The sequence below is a fragment of the Trichechus manatus genome, unplaced genomic scaffold, assembly GCF_000243295.1.
Source record: "Trichechus manatus latirostris isolate Lorelei unplaced genomic scaffold, TriManLat1.0 scaffold00215, whole genome shotgun sequence".
Lineage (NCBI taxonomy): Eukaryota > Metazoa > Chordata > Mammalia > Sirenia > Trichechidae > Trichechus > Trichechus manatus.
Genome location: NW_004444151.1, coordinates 2,481,125 through 2,502,993, shown reverse-complemented (window position 1 = coordinate 2,502,993; position 21,869 = coordinate 2,481,125). Strand labels below are relative to the sequence as shown.

Here is a 21,869-nt window from a genome sequence, read left to right as displayed (position 1 = left end):
AAACCTGTGGATGTAATCCTGTTTGGGAATAGGGTTTTCTTTGTTATGCTTATGAGACCGTATTAGTCTACGGTGTGTCCTAAATGTAATCACTTCTTAGTAAAAAGAGCAGATTAGACACAGAAGCAAGCTCATACTAGGGAAGCCAGATTCCATGTGAGGACCTCTATAAGCCAAGGAATCGAGCAACACTGGGCTATGGACAAAGAAGGAATCAATATGGCCCAGACCTGATTTAGACTTTTAGCCTCCAAAACAGTGAGAAAGTAAATTTCTGTTCTTCAAAGTTACCCACTTGTGGTACTTGTGTTCCAGTAGCACTAGCAAACTAAGACAGATGTAGATTTAGAACCTTCATGCCCGTTTTGATTCTAAGAATATGAGTTAAGGATTGTCCATTAGTTCTGGTTTAAATCCTGATAGAAATGTGGAAAACAAAACAAAAACTAGATATTCCAAACCCAAAGAGAGTAAAACATAATCTTTTTTTTTTAAGATTTATCAAGGTTTATCTAGTGCTGAATAGGGAGATTTGGGGAAAGAGTGTTTAATTCTCAGACATCCCAAGTATTTTTCACCCCTTGCATTTCATTAATTAAGGAATGAAATTAACACATTTAATATTGCAAGAAACGTGAATCAAGTGCTACATTGCCAGGGCCAATGCTCTGTACCGTGAAAGGCTGGAGTGTGTTTGTAGATGATCAAATACCCTGAATAAATAGAAATAGTCCAGGGTGACAAATCTGGCTCATCTAAGGTTCATCATTAAATGAGCAGTAGGTGGATATGGATAGTCTTGGTGGTGGGTTGTTACCGTTAGTTACCACTGAGTTGATTCTGACTCATGACAACCTGTGTGCAGAGTAGAACTGCTTCATAGGGTTTTCGAGGCTGTGCTCTTTCAGAACTAGATCACTAGCCCTGTCTTCGAGGCAAATACATATAACAAAACATACGCCAACTCAACAATTTCTACATGTACAATTCAGTGACATGGATTAGATTTTTCAAGATGTGCAACCATTCTTGCTATCTTTTCCCAAATCAATCCAATACCGTTAACATAAACTCAGTGCCTTCCAAACAAAAACTCCCCTTCCCCACCCCCTAGCCCTGGTAACCACTATCTCTGTATTTGCTTATTTCATGTAAGTGAGTTCATACATTATTTGTCCTTTTGCGACTGACTTATTCTGTTGGTGTGACGTTTCCAAGGTTCATCCATGTTGTGGCATGTGCCACCTCTATTTTAAAAACAAAGGAAACTGAAGGTTAAAGAGGGTCAGTAATTTGCCCAAATTCACATACTCAGCGCGTGCAGGCTTAGATTTCTAATTGACACTCACTTGACTCCAGAACCCAAATGTTTAACACTAAAAAAAAAAAAAAGGTTTCTTTTTATAATATGCCACTGGATTATAAATTGGCTTTGGATAGATTCATGCCACACCTCACTCTGAAAACCCAACATCCTCATTCCTCTCATTTCCCTTTACTTTGAGAATTTAATTGTCTGCCTGCAGCAAAATGCCACAGTTAAAGAGTCTCATGAAAACTAAACCAAAGGGGAAGAACAGTCATAAGGTGTATTGATTTTTCTTTTTTTTTTTTTGACTTTTGCTTTGTTTTTTAGGTCCAGTTTGACTTTCTTTTAGCATGTGGTTAGATTTGTTTATGTTCTAGTGAGGTCTTAAAAATCACTTTTAGGGCGGGGCTATGTTGAAGGATCTTGGACTATAAATTTCTAGTTCTACCTTGTGACATTTACTTGTTTCTTTCTTCATACTCTGCCTCAGTTTTTTCATTTGGTAAAAATAAGTTCTTCTAGAAATCTTTTATATTAATTAGGAAAATGACACTGGCTGCTTTTGGATGTTCTCATCCATGCATTTTTTTTTAAAATTTTATTGTTGGTGAAAATGTATACAGCAAAACCCACTCCCATTCCACAGTTTCAAGACATAATGATCAATGATATTGGTTATATTCTTCACATCGCATCAACATTCACATTATTTCTCTTCTAGTTGTCTCACTTCCATTTATTTAATCTCCCTAACCCGCAACCTTCTCATCTCTGCTTTAAAATAGCTGTTGACCCTTTGATCAACACAATACTCATGGGTGACAATCTTTACTCTTTGGACTAAACTGTTATTTAGTTTAAAGGTGACTTCAGGGGATATTTCAATTCAAGGTGTGAAGAGCAACTCAGGGCCATAATCTCGGAGACTCCTCCAGTCATCCATGCATTTTTCAATCATACAATACGTATTACTTGAGTATGCTGTGTGTGCCAGGGTGGAGGATACCTAAGAGGAGGGAAAACATACCTCTAACTCAAGGATCTTACGATCTGTGTTTTTTGAAGAACCAAATCAACAACAATGAGCTGCTGTAATAAAAGTAAACACTGGGCATTGTGCAAGCCCAAAGGAGGGGAGCCAGATCACCTCTTTATTCTAGAAGGTCTGCTGAAGCTGTTCCTGCTGGGTAATGGGACCTAGGCTTCTGAGAACCTAGACATGGCATGCCCTAGATCTCAGTAATTGTTCCCATAAAAAAACTAGTTCCTATCGAATGGATTCCAACTCATAGTGACCTGTGTGTGTCAGGGTAGAACTATGCTCCACAGGGTTTTCAATGGCTAATTTTTTTCAGAAGTTGATCGCCAGGCCTTTCTTCTGAGGTCCATCTGGGTGGGCTTGAACCTCCCACCTTTTCTGTTGGCTGAGCGTGTTAACCTTTTGCACTACCCAGGGACTCCTCTTTGTTCCTCTAGGAACACCTAATTATCAATAATAATATGTATATTTTCTGCTGCTGATACACTTGGTCTACAGCAAAATCCTGGCCATCAGCACTTTTTGTTTAATTAATAGTATATATTCCTGGCTCATATAACCTCTTTAAGGTGATACTTATTAGTGGCCTAAGAGCTGAGTGCTACACCTGTAGCCCACCAGGCCAGTGTGATGCACAAACAATCCAATAGCAACTTCTTCCAGGGCTGTTTGGACCACTCACTGACCATTAAAACCTACATAGACATGTGTATAAAGAGGGCCTAAGATATATAGGGAGAGAACACAATGATGAATTACAGTTGGTGAAAGAGGGGTACATTAGATCTAGAACTGACAAATAACTGGAAACCCATTTTATTTTTTTTTAATTACCCTAGAGCTAATGCTGCGTATGTTTCTTATGATTTAACTATGACTGACAGCAGAAATAAGACAACCACTGTCAATTATGTACATGACACATTGTCAAACCCACATGGCTGGATGGCTCTGCTCTTGGACCAAGAGACCTACACATTGCAGTTCGAGACCCTTTGGATCAACAGACCTCTGCAGGTAACCCCAGGCTACATCCCATCCCCTAAGGGTCCTTATCTTTCCTTCTGTTAAATAATGGGTTGTAGGTATTAGCATCTTTTGATGCTGATAAAGAAAACTCTGCAGCAGCATTTTGGCCAGATAATTGTAACCTGATTATGAGATCTGGTTGCTTTTATAGTTTGAAAATTTTAGAATTTGCTTAAGACTCACCTGGAATGCAGAATGGTTCTGCCAGAAAATTTAGTCTTATTGATATAATGAAAAACAGTTCCTAAGCATTCTATAGAATTGCATTCCTAGGGGTTAAGAATCAGTTTACCCCAGAGAGAAGTGTTTGTAGCCTGAGAAAATGTCTTAACAAAAGGCATTTATACATTATATACTGCCACCTTGTGGTCAAATATTAACTTGTAACTGAAGGTCTGTATGAGTCCGGGGGCCTGGGTTGGGTTGAAGGAGTCATATGTTTTGCGGAAGCAAAGATTGGACTAGGCATCAGGAAAATGGATGCAATTTATGCAAAAATAGCAATCTAGTGGATTTCCTCAAGCTTCTTTTCTTTTAACACATTTCTTTCTTCCCCCTCACCATACACATTCCCCCAAAGGGTCATGAGGGCAGTGCTTAGGGAGGTAGAAACTGCTTTTGGTGTGACATAGTTCTGGGGGATTCAAAGCAGAATCTCTTGATTCTCTATTCACAGCTCTCAGAAAGGCTGCATGCTTCTCCTTTCCTTTCTTGAGGTTCTGGTGAGGACATTCTGCGGAATTATCATCAGCTGAAGGCAGAGAGATGGTGATTCTGGAACTAGATGGCCTGAATTTATATCCCGGCCCTGCACTTTCCAGTTTTGGAATGGAGGGCAAGTTATTGAACCTCTGTCTGCCTCAGTCTCTCCTCATCTGTAAAATGAGGCAGTAATAGTGACAATCGCAGGGGGTCTTGTGAGGACTGAATGACTTATAAAAATAAGCATGTACTCAATGCTGTAACATTATTAGCTCTAATAGTTATAAACAGATGACACTCCTATCATTTCCTGCCTCTATAAGTTGTGGAGAAAAACTGGAAAGAAATTCTAGACCTGTTTCTGTCTCTTCTTGCTGTGCGACCTAGGAAAAGTCCATTCACTTATCTGGGCCTTGGTTTTCTCATATGTTAATTGAAGTTGTTAAACAAGAAGATCCTTGGGGCATCTTCCAGTTCCTCAATTCATTCTATGAATTTGTAACTTTAGTGAAGAAATTCCTATGGAGTGGATTTAAATTTAAATTTATAGAGTGGATTTTAATGTAGGTCCATTTCCCACGAAAAAGGTACAGTTGAGTTCTGAAGTGTCCTATTTCTAAACTGCTCCATCAGCATTCTCTCTAGCCCTTTTTGGGGGGCCTTCCTCACTAAATGATCACTATTGTTCTTTTCTCACTCTTCAAGTTCTCGGCGACATTTGATAACTTTGCTCCTGGGAATCACCTCCTGCTGGTGCACACCGACATGCCACCATACCCTGACATCCTCATAAGGTGTGGGAGTCAGGTGGGCCGTCCCCTTTCTTCTCTTCCATTACCTGGTCAGGACCAAAGCTGTGACTGGTTCTTTGATAGTCATTTGAGGCAACTCACCTATCTTGGTAAGTATAACTGGGTAAGTGTTTTGAGGTTATGTAATCAGAAACCACTATTTACTCTTTGATTCCCGACCTTGGTACCGTGAAGTGCTGAAGAACTTGAAAGGGACAGCTGTGTGTATGGTGAAGTGCATGGGCTCTGAAATCAGACAGTCCAGATTTAAATTCCAGCTCCAACACTTAGTAGCTATGGGACACTCAGAAGCTACTTTCTCTCCAAGCTCAGCCTCCTCATCTGTAAAATGGGATAATAATAGGACCTACCTCAAAAAATAGGAAATTAAATGAAGGATAGCATGTAAAACACTTTAGCAGAGTGCCTATTTCACTGCAGTAAACATCGGTCGCTGTTAATAGTTTTGGAACCCTGGTGACACAGTAGTTAAGAGCTTGGCTGCTAACCAAAAGGCTGGCAAGCTCTAATCCACCAGCCGCTCCTTGGAAACCCTATGGGGCAGTTCTACTCTGTCCTATAGAGTCACTATGAGTTGGAATCGACTTAATGGCAATGAGTTTTGGATTTTGGTTTATTAATAGTTCTTAATTTTCTTTAGGGCAGTGTTGTATTTGCGTTTGTGCAATGAAAGAACAGCTACACATGGAAAGACAGAATGGTTGGTTGTGGCCACAGGTACAAGGAACAGCAGAGATGACAAGGTGACAGATACAGAGTCTACTGTAATAAGGAGGATCTAGTAAAATAGGTCTCTAGGATGACAATTGGTCTTAATAGATCCTGGGCGAATTCAGGGGACCTCATCCACACAGCAAGTCCCAGCCCCTGTCACAAGCCAGACTTGGCTGTAAGAATTTAGAGGGCTAGGAAATTCTTCTGAGTGCCTTGTCTCTCTCACGTGTGCTTAGCTATTTGTTAATGTAATCTGATCTACAGTTAGCCCTGGAACTATTAAATTTCGATAGCATCAAAGAGCAGAGCCTGGTGCTTCACTGCTATTTTTTAAAAAAATTTTTTTAATTGAATTTTAGATGAAGGTTTACAGAACAAATAGTTTCTCATTAAACAGTCAGTACACATATTGTTTTATGACATTGGTTAACAACCCCACAACATGTCAACACTCTCCCTTCTGAACCTTGGAGGACCGCTTCCCTGGTGATTTTTAAGAATTGGCTAAATGGATCGTTGTATGTTATATTGGCACTGAATTGTACCATTGAAATTTTATTTCTGATTGATCTCTCCGTAATTGTAACCTAAAACTGTAAACACTGGGGATGGACAGAGATCCCTGAGACTAGAGTTTTACCACTAGAGTCTTGGACTTTTAACTATGGACTATTCACTTGATGTGTATCATGCAACAAAATTTTAACTTCACATTGCTTTTCTCCTATACTTAGCATGCTTCTGAAGAGCCTGTCTTGTCCATTGGTCAGATTGTGTTCATTAACTGCAAACTAATTTGAACACTTATATAAGCTAAGCATGATAAAGGAAAATTGTGGTAAAAAGAAAAAAAAAGATGATTTTACAAATTTTATTCCCCTTTGTTAGCATAATTAATTGAGTTGATAGCAAGTTGTAGTATTACACTATGTATGCACATATATGGTGAAAATACACATTTTCACCTATATATAGATGTATATAATTTACGTATAATGTAGATGAATATTTCAATATAAAACATTGTTATTGGGTAGATGATTTTTAGTAATTAAAAAAATTCTTAGTATCATAATATTCTAGTGTCTTCACCTTCAAATATGAGTGGGAAAAGGAACAGGAAGTAGCAGAGGTTTGGTTGAATATTTGATAAATTTGGAGACCCTTGCTCCTTGAAGAGGATTCCCAGTGGTCCAAGTTGTGGCTTTTGTGGTCATTGTGCCTTCTCTATTGAGTGTATGGAATAGATATGTGGTTGGAGCTACATATGTTCCCATTTCTGGGCTGGCACAAGAGAAGACATGGGGACAAAGGAGAAAAAAAGGCTTGCACTGATCCTTGATGGTGGTAACCAGCAGCTACGTTGAGTTGTGTGGGTTTGGTTATAATTTTGGATGTCCTCTGTGTAAAGTTTACAACATCGCTAGCAAGTTGGTGGTTAGGTTACTGTGTTTTCTCTAGACCTGACTGCACTCCCTAATGCTGTAATGGCAGTGAGGTAGTTATCACAGCTACCTGTCTTAGTTACATAGTGCTGCCGTAGTACAAATACCACGAGTTGGTGGCTATAAAGATCAGAAATTTATTTTCTCACAGTTCAGGAGGCTAGAAGCCCAAATTCAGATTATGGCTCCAAGCAGAAGTCTTTGTTTATTCCAGCTTCTACTAGTCAGAAATCCTTGAAGTTCCTGAGTTTGTAGGTTCATCTACTGCCTTTGTCATCCAATAGCTTCTGTCTTCATTCAGTATGTTCCTGCCTGTGTCTAATCTACTCTTTTTATAGCTCAGAAATGATAAGATTTAGCACACATGCTACCCTGATATGGTCCCATAAACGTAACAAAGAAAACACTGTTCCCAAAATGGATCACATCCACATATGCAGGGGTTAGGATTCCAACACATATTTTGAGGGGACACAATTCAATCCATAACATATCCCAACAAGACCCTAAGAAGTATGGTTCTTGTTATGGATGGTACATTTTAAGTATTGATTAGATAGCTTCTTTCACTTAATTTTCTTTCAGACCATGTGACTTTATAGGTCTGTGACTGGGGTAACGTTCATAAAATACATTTAATCTCAGAAGACAGCAGAAGTCAAGACTTTACTGTCTATGTGCGATATTCCTGTGAAAACATGGGGAGAGTTATGAATCCATGAGTTTCGTTTTATTTTAGGGAAACTGCTTGACCTCCTTCCGTTGCACCAAGTTTCCTCTCTGACTTTCAACAGGGCTGCTCATTTTCCTGGCCGGTGTTTCATTCCCAAACAATTGACAATTGGCTGTGCTTCATTCATTTGTTGACCACTTCTAAGTGGACCATCTTTTGTTTTGTTTTGTTGGCAACCTTACCACATCCTGTGGGATAGGAAGTTGTAAAAAATTACGATTATCTTCATTTCCTCCATTTGGCTGCTTTCTGTGTGGTTTGAGATGCCTGGCTGATCTTAGATCAACTGAGAATAAGAGGAAAGATAAGAACCCAGGCATTCTAGCTCCTGGCTGTGGATCTCTCCACTAGAGTGTGCTGCCCACTAAAGAATCTTTGATCACTGACCAAGAAAAACGGGGGGCGGGGGAGTTGGTGATAGGCAGGGTTGTGGCAGAAAACTTCTCACTGACCCTCAGGGACAAAGAAAAAAAAATCTGCACATACAGTATATTTTGGTCCTTGCATTTCTCTTCACCAAAGCAAGTTTTGTCTTTGTTTAGCAAATGTCTTGATAGAAGGCAGGTTCTTTGGACAGCTCCTGGGCAGAGCTTAGGATTTAGGGTTTTAAATCAGTGGCTGGCTGCTTTACCTGGGGCATGGCATCATAATTGCTCCATGCCTCAATGGCTTCATCTGTAGAATGAGGCTAAAGATATTTACTTGTCACTTGAAATTATGGCACAAAACACCTAAACATCTTCAAGTGTAATTAGCGTGCCATGTAGCTTTACTAAAAATTTTCCCAACCGACTGTTTGTCTTGAATGTTTCTTTTTACCCAGAAGATCAACAACATTGCGTGACTTGAATTCAAGTATACATGTCATAACCTTTCTCAAAGGGTCTTGTTCCACCTCCTTATACTAGATTTTGTGGGATGACTGAGATCCAACTATAATATGACATATATGATATATTGTTCCCATGATTAAAATTTAATACTATTTAAGCAATTGTTATTCATGGGATAATATTAACTTCACTCATCTAAAAATATCTCTTAAGGTGAATGGTTCAGGTTACCTTTCTAAAGCCATTGAGAATTCTGCCCCAGGAGCTTACTTATAAAACAGACCACACATAAAGTAAAGAACTGATATGCTATAAAATGTGTTTGGACCCACCCATTGCAGTATTTGATGTGATAAACTATTATGAGCAGCCGTTCCAAACTGTAACATCTATGCCGTGCTTGGGCATGAGTATGACTGTAATACAAGTGTTCCTTTATGTTTTCAGAGTTGGGAGCAACATCAAGTGAGCCCATTTTTCCGTTTACACGATTCGATTCCCTGGCAGCTCACGTCTCTTCCTCACAGAACCGGCTCCCCATTGCCTCTTTTCCTGCTGTGTTTTTGCAGGGATGTTTCAGTTCATGGTGAACTATTTTTATTTTTTAGTTACATTAACGCTATGAAATAATTAGTCAGCTAATTAATCTGGTTTACAAGCTTTGTCGGATTCTTCAGCTGTCAGTCAGGCCCAGGCCTGAGGCCTACATTTAGTTTCAGCTCTCTTGCCCATGTGATTCCCGTTGCCATGGCTACTGGCTACATCTGCTGACACCCCACTCTCTATTTATTGCTTAATTAAGAATTTCACGCTCAGCCCTTATCTGCCTCTAAGAACAAGCACACACTGTTAAGAAATTCCAAATTTAGGACCAGGCACAAGGACAGCCTTTCTTAGAGGCCGGGCTGTATGGAGCCTCTCTAACGATCTCTCAGCATCCCAGCCGCCACCCTTCAATCAAAAATCATTAAATGGGGCAGAGATAATGAGCATGTAGCATATCAAAAGAAGGATGTTTGCTTGGTCCAAAGGAGGAAAAGCTGCTAGGCCCCACGCTCAGTTCCACTTCAAAGGGAGATGAGACCCCTCATCACTGGGCTTGATAAAGCCTCATTTGTTCTGGGCTTGACTTATGCAAAAGGTCTGGTATGTCAGAGTCCCATCTCACAGACGTGGGTCCCCCACCTCCTGCCTCCACCGACACCAGCCCCCGCCCTGGCCTTCCGCACACTCGTGTGTCAGCACTTAGGCAGCTGGGTCTCCCAAAGCATCAGGTGGAGCGTATAATCACTGACCCTCCTCTCACAATGGCCACTTGTAGGGGGGTGGCCAGGAGGTGGTCTTCATCACAATAGGAACACAATTATTGCAGCTGCTGGGGAGGGCTATGCTTCTTCCTGTAGAAATATAATAGAACTTGCCCAAAACAGGAGGAGAAGATTGAGGGGAGGGGAAGAGGGTGGAGGGGGTGGAGAAAACAACCTTGAGTTGATTATTCATATTCTGACTCTTGGAAGCCCGATGCGGAGCCATGGGGTTCCAGCAGCTGCTCATACACAGTCCTCTTCTAATAATTGTACATTCTGTCAGGGGTCAACTTACTTTTGACCCTGCCCTTTTATATCGGTAAGAGGCTCTTTAGGGGATGGTTGGGTTGTGGCAGGGTGCATTAAACACTTACAACCCCTTCCCCTTGCTTTATCTCCCACCCAACCAGTAGCCAGTGATAAATTCATGTCAGATTCTGGGCCATTCACAGTCGCTGTCACCAGTTCACACGGACCCCACTCACAGCAGAGGTGCAGCTGAGCAGGGACATTGTGTGAGGTGGCAGCTGAGGAGGTCCGCCTGGGAAGACTTTTCAGATGGGACTCAAAAAAGGCACGTCTAGCCAGCCTGGCCAATGCTTGTCTCCAAATGTCCCCGTCACAAAGATAAAGGCAGGCTGTTTGTCGAGAAGCTGGGGTAGTCTACGAGGGCAAGAGGGCTGTGGCTGGAAAGACAGATGGACTCTATTTTTTTGTGTCAGTTGCCTGAAGAGCTCAAGTCACATCACGCAGAGGGATCAGAAAAGATGCTGTTAAGTTGGGACATCCTGAAAATGAGAAATGTTTTCCTGAATCTGGGATTGGGAAATCATGGCTACCACCTAGGTTTCTGTTTTCTCAAAGGGAAGAGGGTGCTGGGGCAGAGCAGACTGCTGGAGAGACCATTCTGTTCTGAAGTCGGTCTAGCAGATGCTGCGCGTCCTTGAAAAGGAATCCTGGTAGCATCCAAGAAGGAGAGGGAACTCAGCTGGCTCCCCAGAGCTCCTTAGGAGGATTTTGTACGCAGAGCAGAATCATAATCTTCTGAAACTCTGTAGCCATCCCATGCTGAGGCCGTCTCAGGCAATCTATAGTATTATAGTTAATAAATTAATTTACATTCTTAAGGAAACTCATTCCCCAAAGATCTCTAAGGAATTTTACCAGTAATGTGGAGGATTGGCTCCAGGGAAATGCACTAACTTTTACAGCAAAAATATAGATAATGGAAAAGAGCTGGGGATGTGAAAAGGGATATTACCTTTTAGTTAGAAGCAACTTCTTCAAAAAAAAAAAAAAAAGGAAGGGAAGAAGGAAGGAAGAGAGGGAGGGAAGGAGGAAGGAAGGAAGACTTAAACCCCAAACCAAACCCGTTGCTGTTGAGTAGATTGACTCACAGCAACCTCATAAGCAGAGTAGAACTGCCCTACAGGGTTTTTAAGGCTGTAATCTTTACGGGAGCAGATTGCCAGGTCTTTTCTCCTGTGGATCAGCTGGTGTGTTCAAACCTCCAACCTTTCAATTAGCAGCTGAGTGCTTAATGACTGTGCTACCAGGGCTCCTTAAAGAAACCTTAGAAGTCAGAAGTATTTTTTCTAGGAATCACCCAGGTTAAGAAGTTAAGTATTAGCAGGAACGTGGTAAGTAGTACAACCGGTGTTCAAACTGAGCTTTTCTGACTCTGAATTCAGTGCTCATTCTAGTAAGCCATTTTTTCTTAATCCAAGCTTATATCCCTACCTTTGTAAACCAATTTTTCTTCTTTCCATTTATAGGAAAAACCTGTACTTATCAGCACTGTGCGTCCTCAACTTTAGATATCTGAATATTGCCTTTATAATCTTGTCACATCCTTATACCTCCATGCTATCATTTACTTAATATTTTTCTTAAATCAATTCCCACACTATTTTATTTTTAAAACTCAACCTCTTCCTAAGCAATAATATCTATAAAATCATGGGTTTGATTAACTAGTTGTTTTTTCTAACATACGCTAAAGTCCATAGCCATAAAAATAAAAAAAATTTATGCCAGCTAAAATAATCACCTCACATTTTATATTTTTGAGGTATCATGTGGTCTGCACGTTTTTGGTATATTTGATGAAAAGAATTGCGAGCACAAGGATATCTTTTTCATCTGGGTCTCTCGGTCTTTGCTTGCTAAGAACAACTGCTCTTGAGAAAAAACCCTACATTTTTCATAATATAGTATGAGAGAAGTTGTATAATTCCGTATTCAGTGTTTTATAAACTTGCTTCATTGACAAACAGCTGGAATGCTTGTTCCTAGGTCCTTCCCCAGAGACTCTGATTCAGTAGGTCTGGGGTCCCATTAAAACCAATTGTCATTGAGTTGATCCCGACTCATAGCAACCCTGTAGGACAGAGTAGACCTGCCCCATAGGATTTCCAAGGCTGTAATCTCTAAGGAAGCAGACTACCACATGTTTCTTTCCTGGAGTTCAGGCTGGTGAGTTTGAATCTTAGCAGCCAAGAGCTTAACGACTGTGCCACCAGGGCTCCTTTTAGTTCTGGGGTAAATCCAAAACCTGTTGTTGTCAAGTTGGTTCGGACTCATAGTGACCCTATAGGACAGAGTAGACCTGCCCCATAGGGTTTCCAAGGATCTAATCTTTACAGAAGCAGACTGCCACGTCTTTCTCCCACAGAATGGCTGGGGGGTTGGAGCCACTGACCTTTCAGTTAGCAGCTGATCGCTTAACCACTGCACCACCAGGGCTCCCTAGGTCTGGAGTAGGGCTCAGGAAATCACCAATGCCCCACACAAGCATGGTAAACATTGCTCTGAGTCACAGTAACGACTATTATTGTTGTCTGAGTTAGTTAAGTAGGTTTAATTGAGCTCTCAGGACTGGTTAACGCAGGTATAGGTTTCCCCGCTACCTGAAAGTTGAGTGGTCACATGAAAACTTTTGTAAGCCAAAATGCTGTAAGGGGAAGAAGCAATTTCCATTAATTTACATGGGGAAAATTTTTGAGCATTCCCAGACCCAAAAAGTAACCTACCAAATCATACCAAATAAAACATAAAACCTGAAATAACACTAACATATAGTAAAAGCAGGAATGATGTGACAAATAGACTATATAAAGTAGAAATAATGTATGTACAATGTAGTAAAACATCCAGTTTTCCACTAAGTGTAACACCCTTACGAGCTCTCTTAGGCTTTTTTGATACTTTAAGACACCTCTTGCTAACAGATGTGCAAAATAAATGGAGATAAAGCACAGATGCTCACAGACACAGTTCAGAGCTACAGCAGCTTGATGCTGAGATGCTGAGTGTAGTTCCCGGCGAAGGAGCTTGACCACGCCACTCTCGCTGCTCGAACTGTGTGTTCCCTCTTTAATGGCTTGCTGCAAAACAAACGCTTAATGATATTTCTGTTTTTCGCCTTTTTTCATAAAAGCGAAAAGCCTATTCGGATTTCTTTCGGTTAGCAAGAACAGTTATTAATGTAGGTCTTTCGTAAAAGTGAAGTGGCATAAATTTAGCGAACTTTTGAAAAGCAGGGGATACCTGTATATCTGTCGGCATCTTGATCTTTTTCTTTTTCTTTTATCCTTAAATGATTACATACTTCCATGAATGAATTTTATTGGGAATAATAGAAGACTCAAAGGTGACCTCAGCGTTTTAATACAGTATTTCTGTGAAAGTCTTTAATGAGGGCCACGTGACTTCGTGGCTGTCACTGTCTGCTGCCCACCTTTGAATCAGAGAGAAGTGTGGTCTTGTGAATCAAGCCTTAGCTGCCCAGGCACCAATTCACAAGAATGCCTTCTTTGTGACTAAGTGAAAGAGGTCAACATCTGGGAGCAAGGTCAAGTTCACTGAACGGGAAGGGAGATATAGAGCAGCAGTATGTATGCAGGTGTGCGAGGCAGATCCGGAAGAAGACGTGAAGGTAGAAGATAGGGCAAGCTAAGCTGAAAATCCAGACAGAGGATTGAATCTAACAGCTGGCTTGGGGACAAACCAGAGTCTCGGTCCAGGGCAGACAGAGACAGAGAGAGAGAAGCCATGGGTCAGGGTGGGACTGGATGAAGTTTACAGACATGGATTGGAGATGCTGTTTCAGGTCGTGTCCATGTGTAGTCAGTGGCTGACTCATACTAGATAATGGCGGACTCAACAGGAGGCCCCAGTATATGCATGAACCTCAATGGGAATGTGAGAGTAGGAATATGAACGGAAGAGTGAAATAGGGAAGGAGTCTATGGTCTGCAAAGATGGCAGGTGTTTTCTTTTTCTTTTTAAATTTGTTGTTGCTGTTGTTAGCTGCCGTTGAATCAGCCCCCAAACTGTGGGGACTCCATGCCCAACGGAACAAAATGCTGCCTGGTCCTGCACCATCCCCATGATCAGTTGGGGATAGAACCTGATGATCCATAGAGTTTTCATTGGCTGTTCTCCTTTCAAAATACCAAGAAAGAATGGGGCCTCCAGGCACTTGTGTTATATCTAACTAACTTAATCTTTTTCCTCTTACCAGGAGCCATTTTCTTAGCACATTTCTCTCTTCCCCCTAGATGTCTGTGTTTATAGCAAGCTTAGATCATAGCACTCTTCAAAATAATTAGACAATAATTGACCTAAAGACTGCCTTTTCTTTCTGAGGACCAGATCTTCTTACAATCTGGGAAGGATCAACTACAAAGGGCTCCATTTATAAACAAGGTAGATCAACCATTCTCATATTACAAATACAAAATCAGAAATCATAAGCACTGAGAAAACATATGTACAATATCACAGCTTATGTAAAGCTTTTAGACTCTTCCCAAGTCAATACCTTTATTCTCAAATGATTTTCATCCCTCTTTGTATTTATCCAAATTGGAAATGGCACTTAACATTACACTGTCTTTTATAGAGTCAAAGCACTTAGCAAACTCTAGCATATCTGGTTAAGTTGCTTACAACTCTGTAATCCTATGGATCATCATGATTAGATACAGCTGTAAAAAGAGTAAAACCATATTTCGTGGGTCTTGTTAACTGGCTCCTAGAATAACGAACATGCCATAATAACAGTACTATTAATGTTGTTATTGTTAGCTGCCATCAAGTCGCCCCCAACTCGCGGTGACCCCTTGCACAATGGAATGAAACCCTGCCCAGTCCTGTACCATCCCCATGATCAGCTGTGGATTGAACTGCAATACTGATAATAGCTAACAGTTATTGTTTGTTATGTGCTAGATACTGTGCTAAGCATGTTACATGGATTATCCCAACTTTTATTTCCAATAACTCTATGAGGTAAATAATATGATTATTATATTTTTATGAAAACAACGAGCACCTTCTTAAGTTTGTTTGCCAACCGTGCCCTTCTCCTCCCTCCCTGTATTTTTGTAAGCACACCATGCTAATTTTTTTTTTTTTACAGCAAAATGTAAAAAAAAAAAAAAAAAAAAAAGATTGGCATAGCATCGCTTATGAAAATACCTTCAGGGGGGAGGACACCATTGGCAAACAAACGTAGGAGGTGCGTGTTATTTGCATTAGAATACAATATTCCCATTTTCAGATTAAATGGTGAATAGACTGTTGATCCAGAGCTAAGGAACTGAAAGAGCCAGGAATTCAAGTCAGGCTGTTGGATGCCAGCATCTACAGTCTTCCCCTTTACTCTACTGTCTCACATGGCCCAGCAATAACGTTTGGGAAGAAATGGCCCTTTGACCTAGGCGCGCATACTCAGAACCAGCCCCCAGAGTGACACGCTGGGGTGGTGGTATAGGAAATCAGATTTTTCCAACTTTTCATTCTTCTGGTAACTTTTCTCTAGCTCTTCTGGTGTTAAAGTTAATAAAGGGAACAGCAGCTTTTCAGTGTCCTTTTTAGTTTTCCAATGTCCAGGGGGTTCCCTTGGAGATGGGGACTGTTGGATCACTGAGTCCAGAAACCATTGGTGCAGTGTAGTGTAGAAATCTACAGACATGACAGAACACTGCGCCAGGAAGCCTTGGCTTACCAAGAACAGTACGTGTCACCTGGGCCTGCTCCAGCTTGGGTAAATGATGGAGTGAATGAAAGAACAAGTGGAACAGCCTTCAATGGGAGTAGATACTTTGAGGGTTAGTCGCTTTAGTCTCTAAGGGTCCATTATCACAGTGATAGCTGCTGTACCTGAATACTTAGGGTATTTCTTTTATCCCAAGGGATTTTGGATAAGTTGATTGTTTTTGTGGTACTTCAAATTATCTCAACTATGTAGTGGGGAAAAAAATATTTCCTTCATTCCTCTCCCCAACTATTCCTCTTATAAGTATGAATCATTCTTATTTGGGGTTGAATTAATCACTATAAAATGATGAGAGCAGGTTTGAAAAATATATATTTTTTGTGTATCTGTTATTATTTTTCTTACCTTGGTGGCTCTGTTTTGAGGATGAGGTCACAGATGTACTTGAAGTCTACAACTGTTGGATATCATTGACAGGAATGAATTGTGTAACACTTTTAAATGAACTGACTTTTCTTTCCAAATGGTTCCTGGAATTTTTTCTAATTTACCTTCTTAAAGTTTGATCCTATTGCAGTATTTAGATGGGTAGTCTATTGCGATAGCTTTCTGCATATTTTTAGATATTATCTTGTCCAACCCCCCACCACTTTTTTTTTCTGATTAAGCTTAACTTTTTTTCTGTTTTGCATATTGACTCCTCAAACTGGGTTATTTCCTGGCTCTAGGAGAGTAGGCAGATGTGTTTAAATTGTCAGGTAAGTAATGAGTATTCAGAGTAGAGCACTGCCATATTAGGATTTCTGGACTGGTCTATGAAATTTAAATACCTACATGTCCAGCAATATCTGGTATCAGAAGGTATATGAGAAAAGTCCAACCCCTAGGCTCTGCCCTGAAAGATTTGGAAACATAGCTAACTATGATGAAATTCTAAATTCACAGGTGATGCTCAATAAATATTTACTAAATTGAGAACCCATTTGGGATAAATATCACAGTATGGACTTAGAAATCCTTTTCAATTTTAGAGAATGCAGAGATCAGTATAAGCATAAGTGAGTGAGTTAAACCTTATAGAAAAGATCAGATGCTTGACTGGTGGCTGTATTTTTTTTTAAGTTAGAAAGGCAGGTGGAATATGTATAAGGTAATGGAACATCATAAGCAAAGTCTTAGAATTAGAGATAATAGTACAGGTAGTCCCTGGGTTACAATGTATTCAAGTTATGATGAACTGCACTTACGACTTTTTTTTCTTTTTTCTTTTGGTACACCCTATTGTTAGTAATATGTACTACATACAATGTTGCAGCATGTAATTTGCTGATGTCGTCATATCTGTAAGTTTATATGTAATGTTTCCAACCCCCAAAGACAAATAAAGATCAGATTTGTAAAGATACTGATAATAAAAGGCAATAATAATGAAAACTGAAAAGAAAAAAAAAAAAAGAGGTATTCGACTTAAGACAGAACTGACCTACAACAGAGTCGTTGGGACAGAAACCCCTTATAAGTCAGGGACTACCTGTAGAACATGTAAAGAGCATATTGGCCATGGTACCTTGTCTTAAGGTGTGTGGAGTATAAGGAGAAAACCACAGACTCATGCTTTTTATAATGGGAAATTTTAAAATGAGAATGTTCTGGTTGTTAGCTGCCATTGAGTCAACCCCCAACTCACGATGACACCATGCACAACAGAACGAGGTGCTGCCTGGGATTAGTTGCAGGTTGGACCGTTGTGATCCATATCGTTTTCATTGGCTTGCTTTTGGAAGTAGATTGCCAGACCTTTCTTCCCAGTCTGCCTTAGTCTGGAAGTTCTGCTGAAATCTGTTCAACATCATAGCAACACTCAAGCCTCCACTGACAGATGGGTGGTGGCTGCCCTTGAGGTGCATTGACTGGGAATTGAACCTGGGTCTTCTGCATGGAAGGTCACTGAACCACTGCTGTCCCCCACCCCAGTGAGAAAGGTGACCAAAACAAAAATAGAAGAAAAGGGAGGCCCATGTAATAGAGACCTCAAGAAGCTGTTTCGTGGATCCCTTTAGGGATTATTTTCTTTGTAATGTTCTGAAGCTTATGCTTTGTAATTAGAAAGAATGATTGTTGGCCTTCACCCTGTGATAGAGGAGAGGGCTTGGGCTTCCAGGGAAGGGCAAATGGAAACAGAACATGGGGTTGGCCAATGCTTTAAGCCTACAAGCTGCAACAGCATTGTGCCCTCCAGTGGTGGGCAGTGCCGGCTCACATGACTTCTGATAAGGCAGAAAGGTAATTTAACCAATAAAAGACAAGGTGTTACTGAAAAGCAGAGTTCATGCACCTGATTACTAATTAATCAGGCATGATAGCACCTTGTAGATGCATTCACTATTTAATTATAGCAGCCTCTCTTGGCAAAGGAGCATATGTTCCCAGCTTAATCTACTGGTTTATACTGACATCAAATTGTCATTATCAGAAAGAATCAGGCCTTTTGATTATTTCCACTAATTTATTGAACACTTAAAATTAATGAACCCCAGGCCTTTAAAATGTGCTCAGTTGGTTTGGAAGAGGGGAGGAAAAAGGGGGGTGGAGAAAAGCCTTCATTAAAAGGACAATTTGTTTGGATAAAGGTAGAGCAAATACATTTCATGGGTGATCTGAACTCTGTTGGTGAAAAACGTGAATTCTAAAAAGCTGAGCTTTTGAAATGATGGAGAGGAAGTAGGATACGAGGTGTGCCCTGCTGGCCATGCTTGTCCACCAAAGAACATATGGCTAATGGTTTTATTTTATTTTTCCTGATTATTTGTATGCTGATTCTCTAGGAGACATCACTACAATTAAGTTTAATCAAATGAAAGCAATCAAAATAAAATGTTGGATACCAATAGTTAGACAACTAACAAGGACTTCTTTTCTTTTTAAATAATTTATTTTTGTTGTTGTTGAAAAGAAACACAGCAGAACATATGCCAATTCAACAATTTCTGCGTGTACAATTCAGTGACCTTGATTACGTTCTTCAAGCTGTGCAACCGTTTTCACCCTCCTTTTCTGAACTGTAAGGACTTCAGTTTTTTATTTTGACTATTTCGTTAGGAAGGGGAAAATTTAGCATAAAGCCACCTTCTCGCATGTGGCTATCTTTCATCTTGAGATGTCTTTGCATCACATCTAATTTTTAGTTGTAATTTTTGTGTTCAGTTTCAGGTGAAGGCCAAGTTCAAGTGACTCTCCAGGTGAAGGAAAGTGTGCCCCCAACTATTTCAGGTGAGCATTCACCCACTAGAAGTGCCTAGTACAGCAGACTGTCCTTCAATAGTTCTTCAAATTTCTTCACCACGTCGTTTATAGACAGGCAGGTATCAGTCCTAATGTTTCAATGCCTGCCAACAGTCACTATTGTGTCACCCGTATAGCTAATATATGTGTCTGTAAGTAAGAATTGAAACATGTAAATAAGCACATTTTATAAATTATGGGTCATATGTGCACACAGAAGTTCAGACCTGCAGATAGGCCATTAGGCCCCATCAAATGGAAAGAAAAACTCATGGTGTCTCAACACTTTAATCATTCCTGGTAATTGCAGAAAACCAGGGTAAACAAACCCTCCCCAAAAGTCAGATGGTTCTGTGAAGTCTAGCTCATAAAAGCCAAATTCTCAAAGACTAAATGTCTCATAAGCACCTTCTAATGTATTTCATTTTTTGTTTTTATTTATCCTAAGTCAGTTTAACTATACATTTGCAGCAAGGATGAATCTTTTCAAAGGCTGATTTTTCCTTTGATTTTCAGGGGTACTTTTGCATTATGTCAGAGCAGAGCCTGTGCTAATCAGAAAATGATCTAATTCCTCTGATTAATAAAATCATGAGGTAAAGGTACTGGACTAAAACTATAAACTATAAGTACCGATGGTTACTACTCCATGCTTATGAAGAATGTGATTTTAAGATGATTTTCATAACCGTTTTCTGAGCTGTCATAGGACTTTGCTCTTTATGCCCTCTGCCCTTTATCCTCCTTTTCCTTTATAGTGGCTCCAATTTTATTGCGTATTGAGTGCCTCTTGTGTGAGGCTGGGCAGTATCGTGGTGACCAAGATGGAATGGTCTTTGACTTCATAGAGTCTTATGGTCTCCTGGGGATGTCAATCAAATGACTAACTAATCAATTAACAAATTTCCTTTATAATAGCTGTTACCAAGAAAAAGTACCCTATAATTCTCTCTTTTTTGAAAATGCTGCATTCAAATTCCATAGAAGAGATTGAACTGGTTAGGTCAGTCCCCATCTGGTAGAGAACAAAACTGTTGTGGAGGCTGTCATGCCAGGCCCCGTCAGAGAACACTAGATCATCCATTAGTGACTGTTCCTGATTCAACCACGGTGGCACCATCACTCAGCATTTAGTTTGAAGATTTCTGTATAAAGAGTTCCTTGAAAGGACAGACACTTTGGGTGGCCAGTGTCCATGACTTTCTAGAAGGGGCCAGGTTAATTGGGAGATACTTCCCTTGGCCTGTCAATTACAGCATGCTAAATAAATAGAAAGCTGATGGATGCTTCATAGATTTGTAGCATTTTAACAAAGAAAGAATCTCACAGGCCATCTTATTCAATGGCCTCATTTTACAAATGTGGACATGGAGGCCTAGAGGTTAAATAGTTTACTTAGTCACATCAGTAGTCAGTGATTGAGCCTGCATTAGAGTTTAGGTTTTCCAGCTTAGTCCAGTGTTCTCTCTGCTACCATGTAGTCTCTACAGTGTTTAAATTACCTCTTTTTTTTTTTTGGTATATATTAATTTATGTATTAGATTAAAATCAATTATAATATAGCCAGTCTTCCTAGAGTAATATAGAAAATGATTCCAAAACACAGGGAATCAACAGAATTAGTATATTAGCATCTATCGGGAAGAAATTTCAAATATTAACATAATTGCAAAACATTGCTTGATTCTCATGGTATGGGATACATTTTGTGCTAATGTCAAAGGTTAAATATGTATATTTTGTTTACTGAAGAACTCTATGGAAAACAGTAAAATGGCAATGACAAAAATTTGGACTAAAACAAGAATGGAATGATTAACAGAGCTCTATCCATATGTGAGGAAACCCTGGTGGTGCAGTGGTTGAGCTCAGGCTGCTAACCAAAAAGTCGGCAGTTTAAATCCACCAGGTGCACCTTGGAAACCCTTTGGGGCAGTTCTACTCTGTCCTATAGGGTCGCTTTGAGTTGGAATTGACTTGACAGCGACGGGCTTGGTTTTGGTTGGGTATCCATATATGATACTGAGCAGTCCCCATTGGAAATGATTAGATTTAGGTTTCGTTCTCTGATGGAGAGGCCAGCAGAATGGTTGAATAGAAAATGCCATTAGCTCATCAGAAGTAGAATCAATAAAAACCAGTTGGAACATAACTGTATGTAACTTACAGCAATGAGAGATGTTAAGATTGCTACCCTGTCTTTAATATGTGTTAAGAGTTGTAAGAAGATCATACGCTTTGATGCAGTAATTCCATTGTTCAGGATCTATTTTAAGAAAATGATCAGGATTATCAGCAGGTTCACATAAAGATATTTGACACCACATTATTTATAATTGAAAAGGAAGTGAAAAGAGCCTGACTGCTGAACATTAGAGATTAAATAAATTATGGCCTTGTTGTATGATAGAATATTACATAACCATTGAAATTACGGATATAAGGAATTTTAATGACATTAGAAAATGCGTATGAAAAACTGCTAAGCTAAGCAAAAAGAGAACTGGATGTAAAAGTACATATATGATATAATCTCAGTTATGTAAAAATGCTGAGAAATTCTGGAAAGATATGCAATGAAAGGTTAATAGCAGTTATCTCTAGGTGGTGAGATTATGGACGATTATTATTTTTCTTTCTCTTTATTTGCATATTCCAAA

At 39.9% G+C, this 21,869-nt stretch overlaps 1 protein-coding gene across 1 annotated transcript in view; it reads left to right on the top strand.

Annotated features, from left to right (window-relative positions):
- Nucleotides 1-21,869, top strand: part of LOC101361563 (PKHD1, fibrocystin/polyductin) — a 413,510-nt gene that overhangs the window by 273,692 nt on the left and 117,949 nt on the right. The window contains exons 37-39 of the mRNA XM_023742674.1: nucleotides 3,188-3,365; nucleotides 4,785-4,980; nucleotides 19,132-19,197. Of these exons, the coding sequence (XP_023598442.1) occupies nucleotides 3,188-3,365; nucleotides 4,785-4,980; nucleotides 19,132-19,197 (440 nt within the window). The remainder of the gene's footprint in view (nucleotides 1-3,187; nucleotides 3,366-4,784; nucleotides 4,981-19,131; nucleotides 19,198-21,869) is intronic.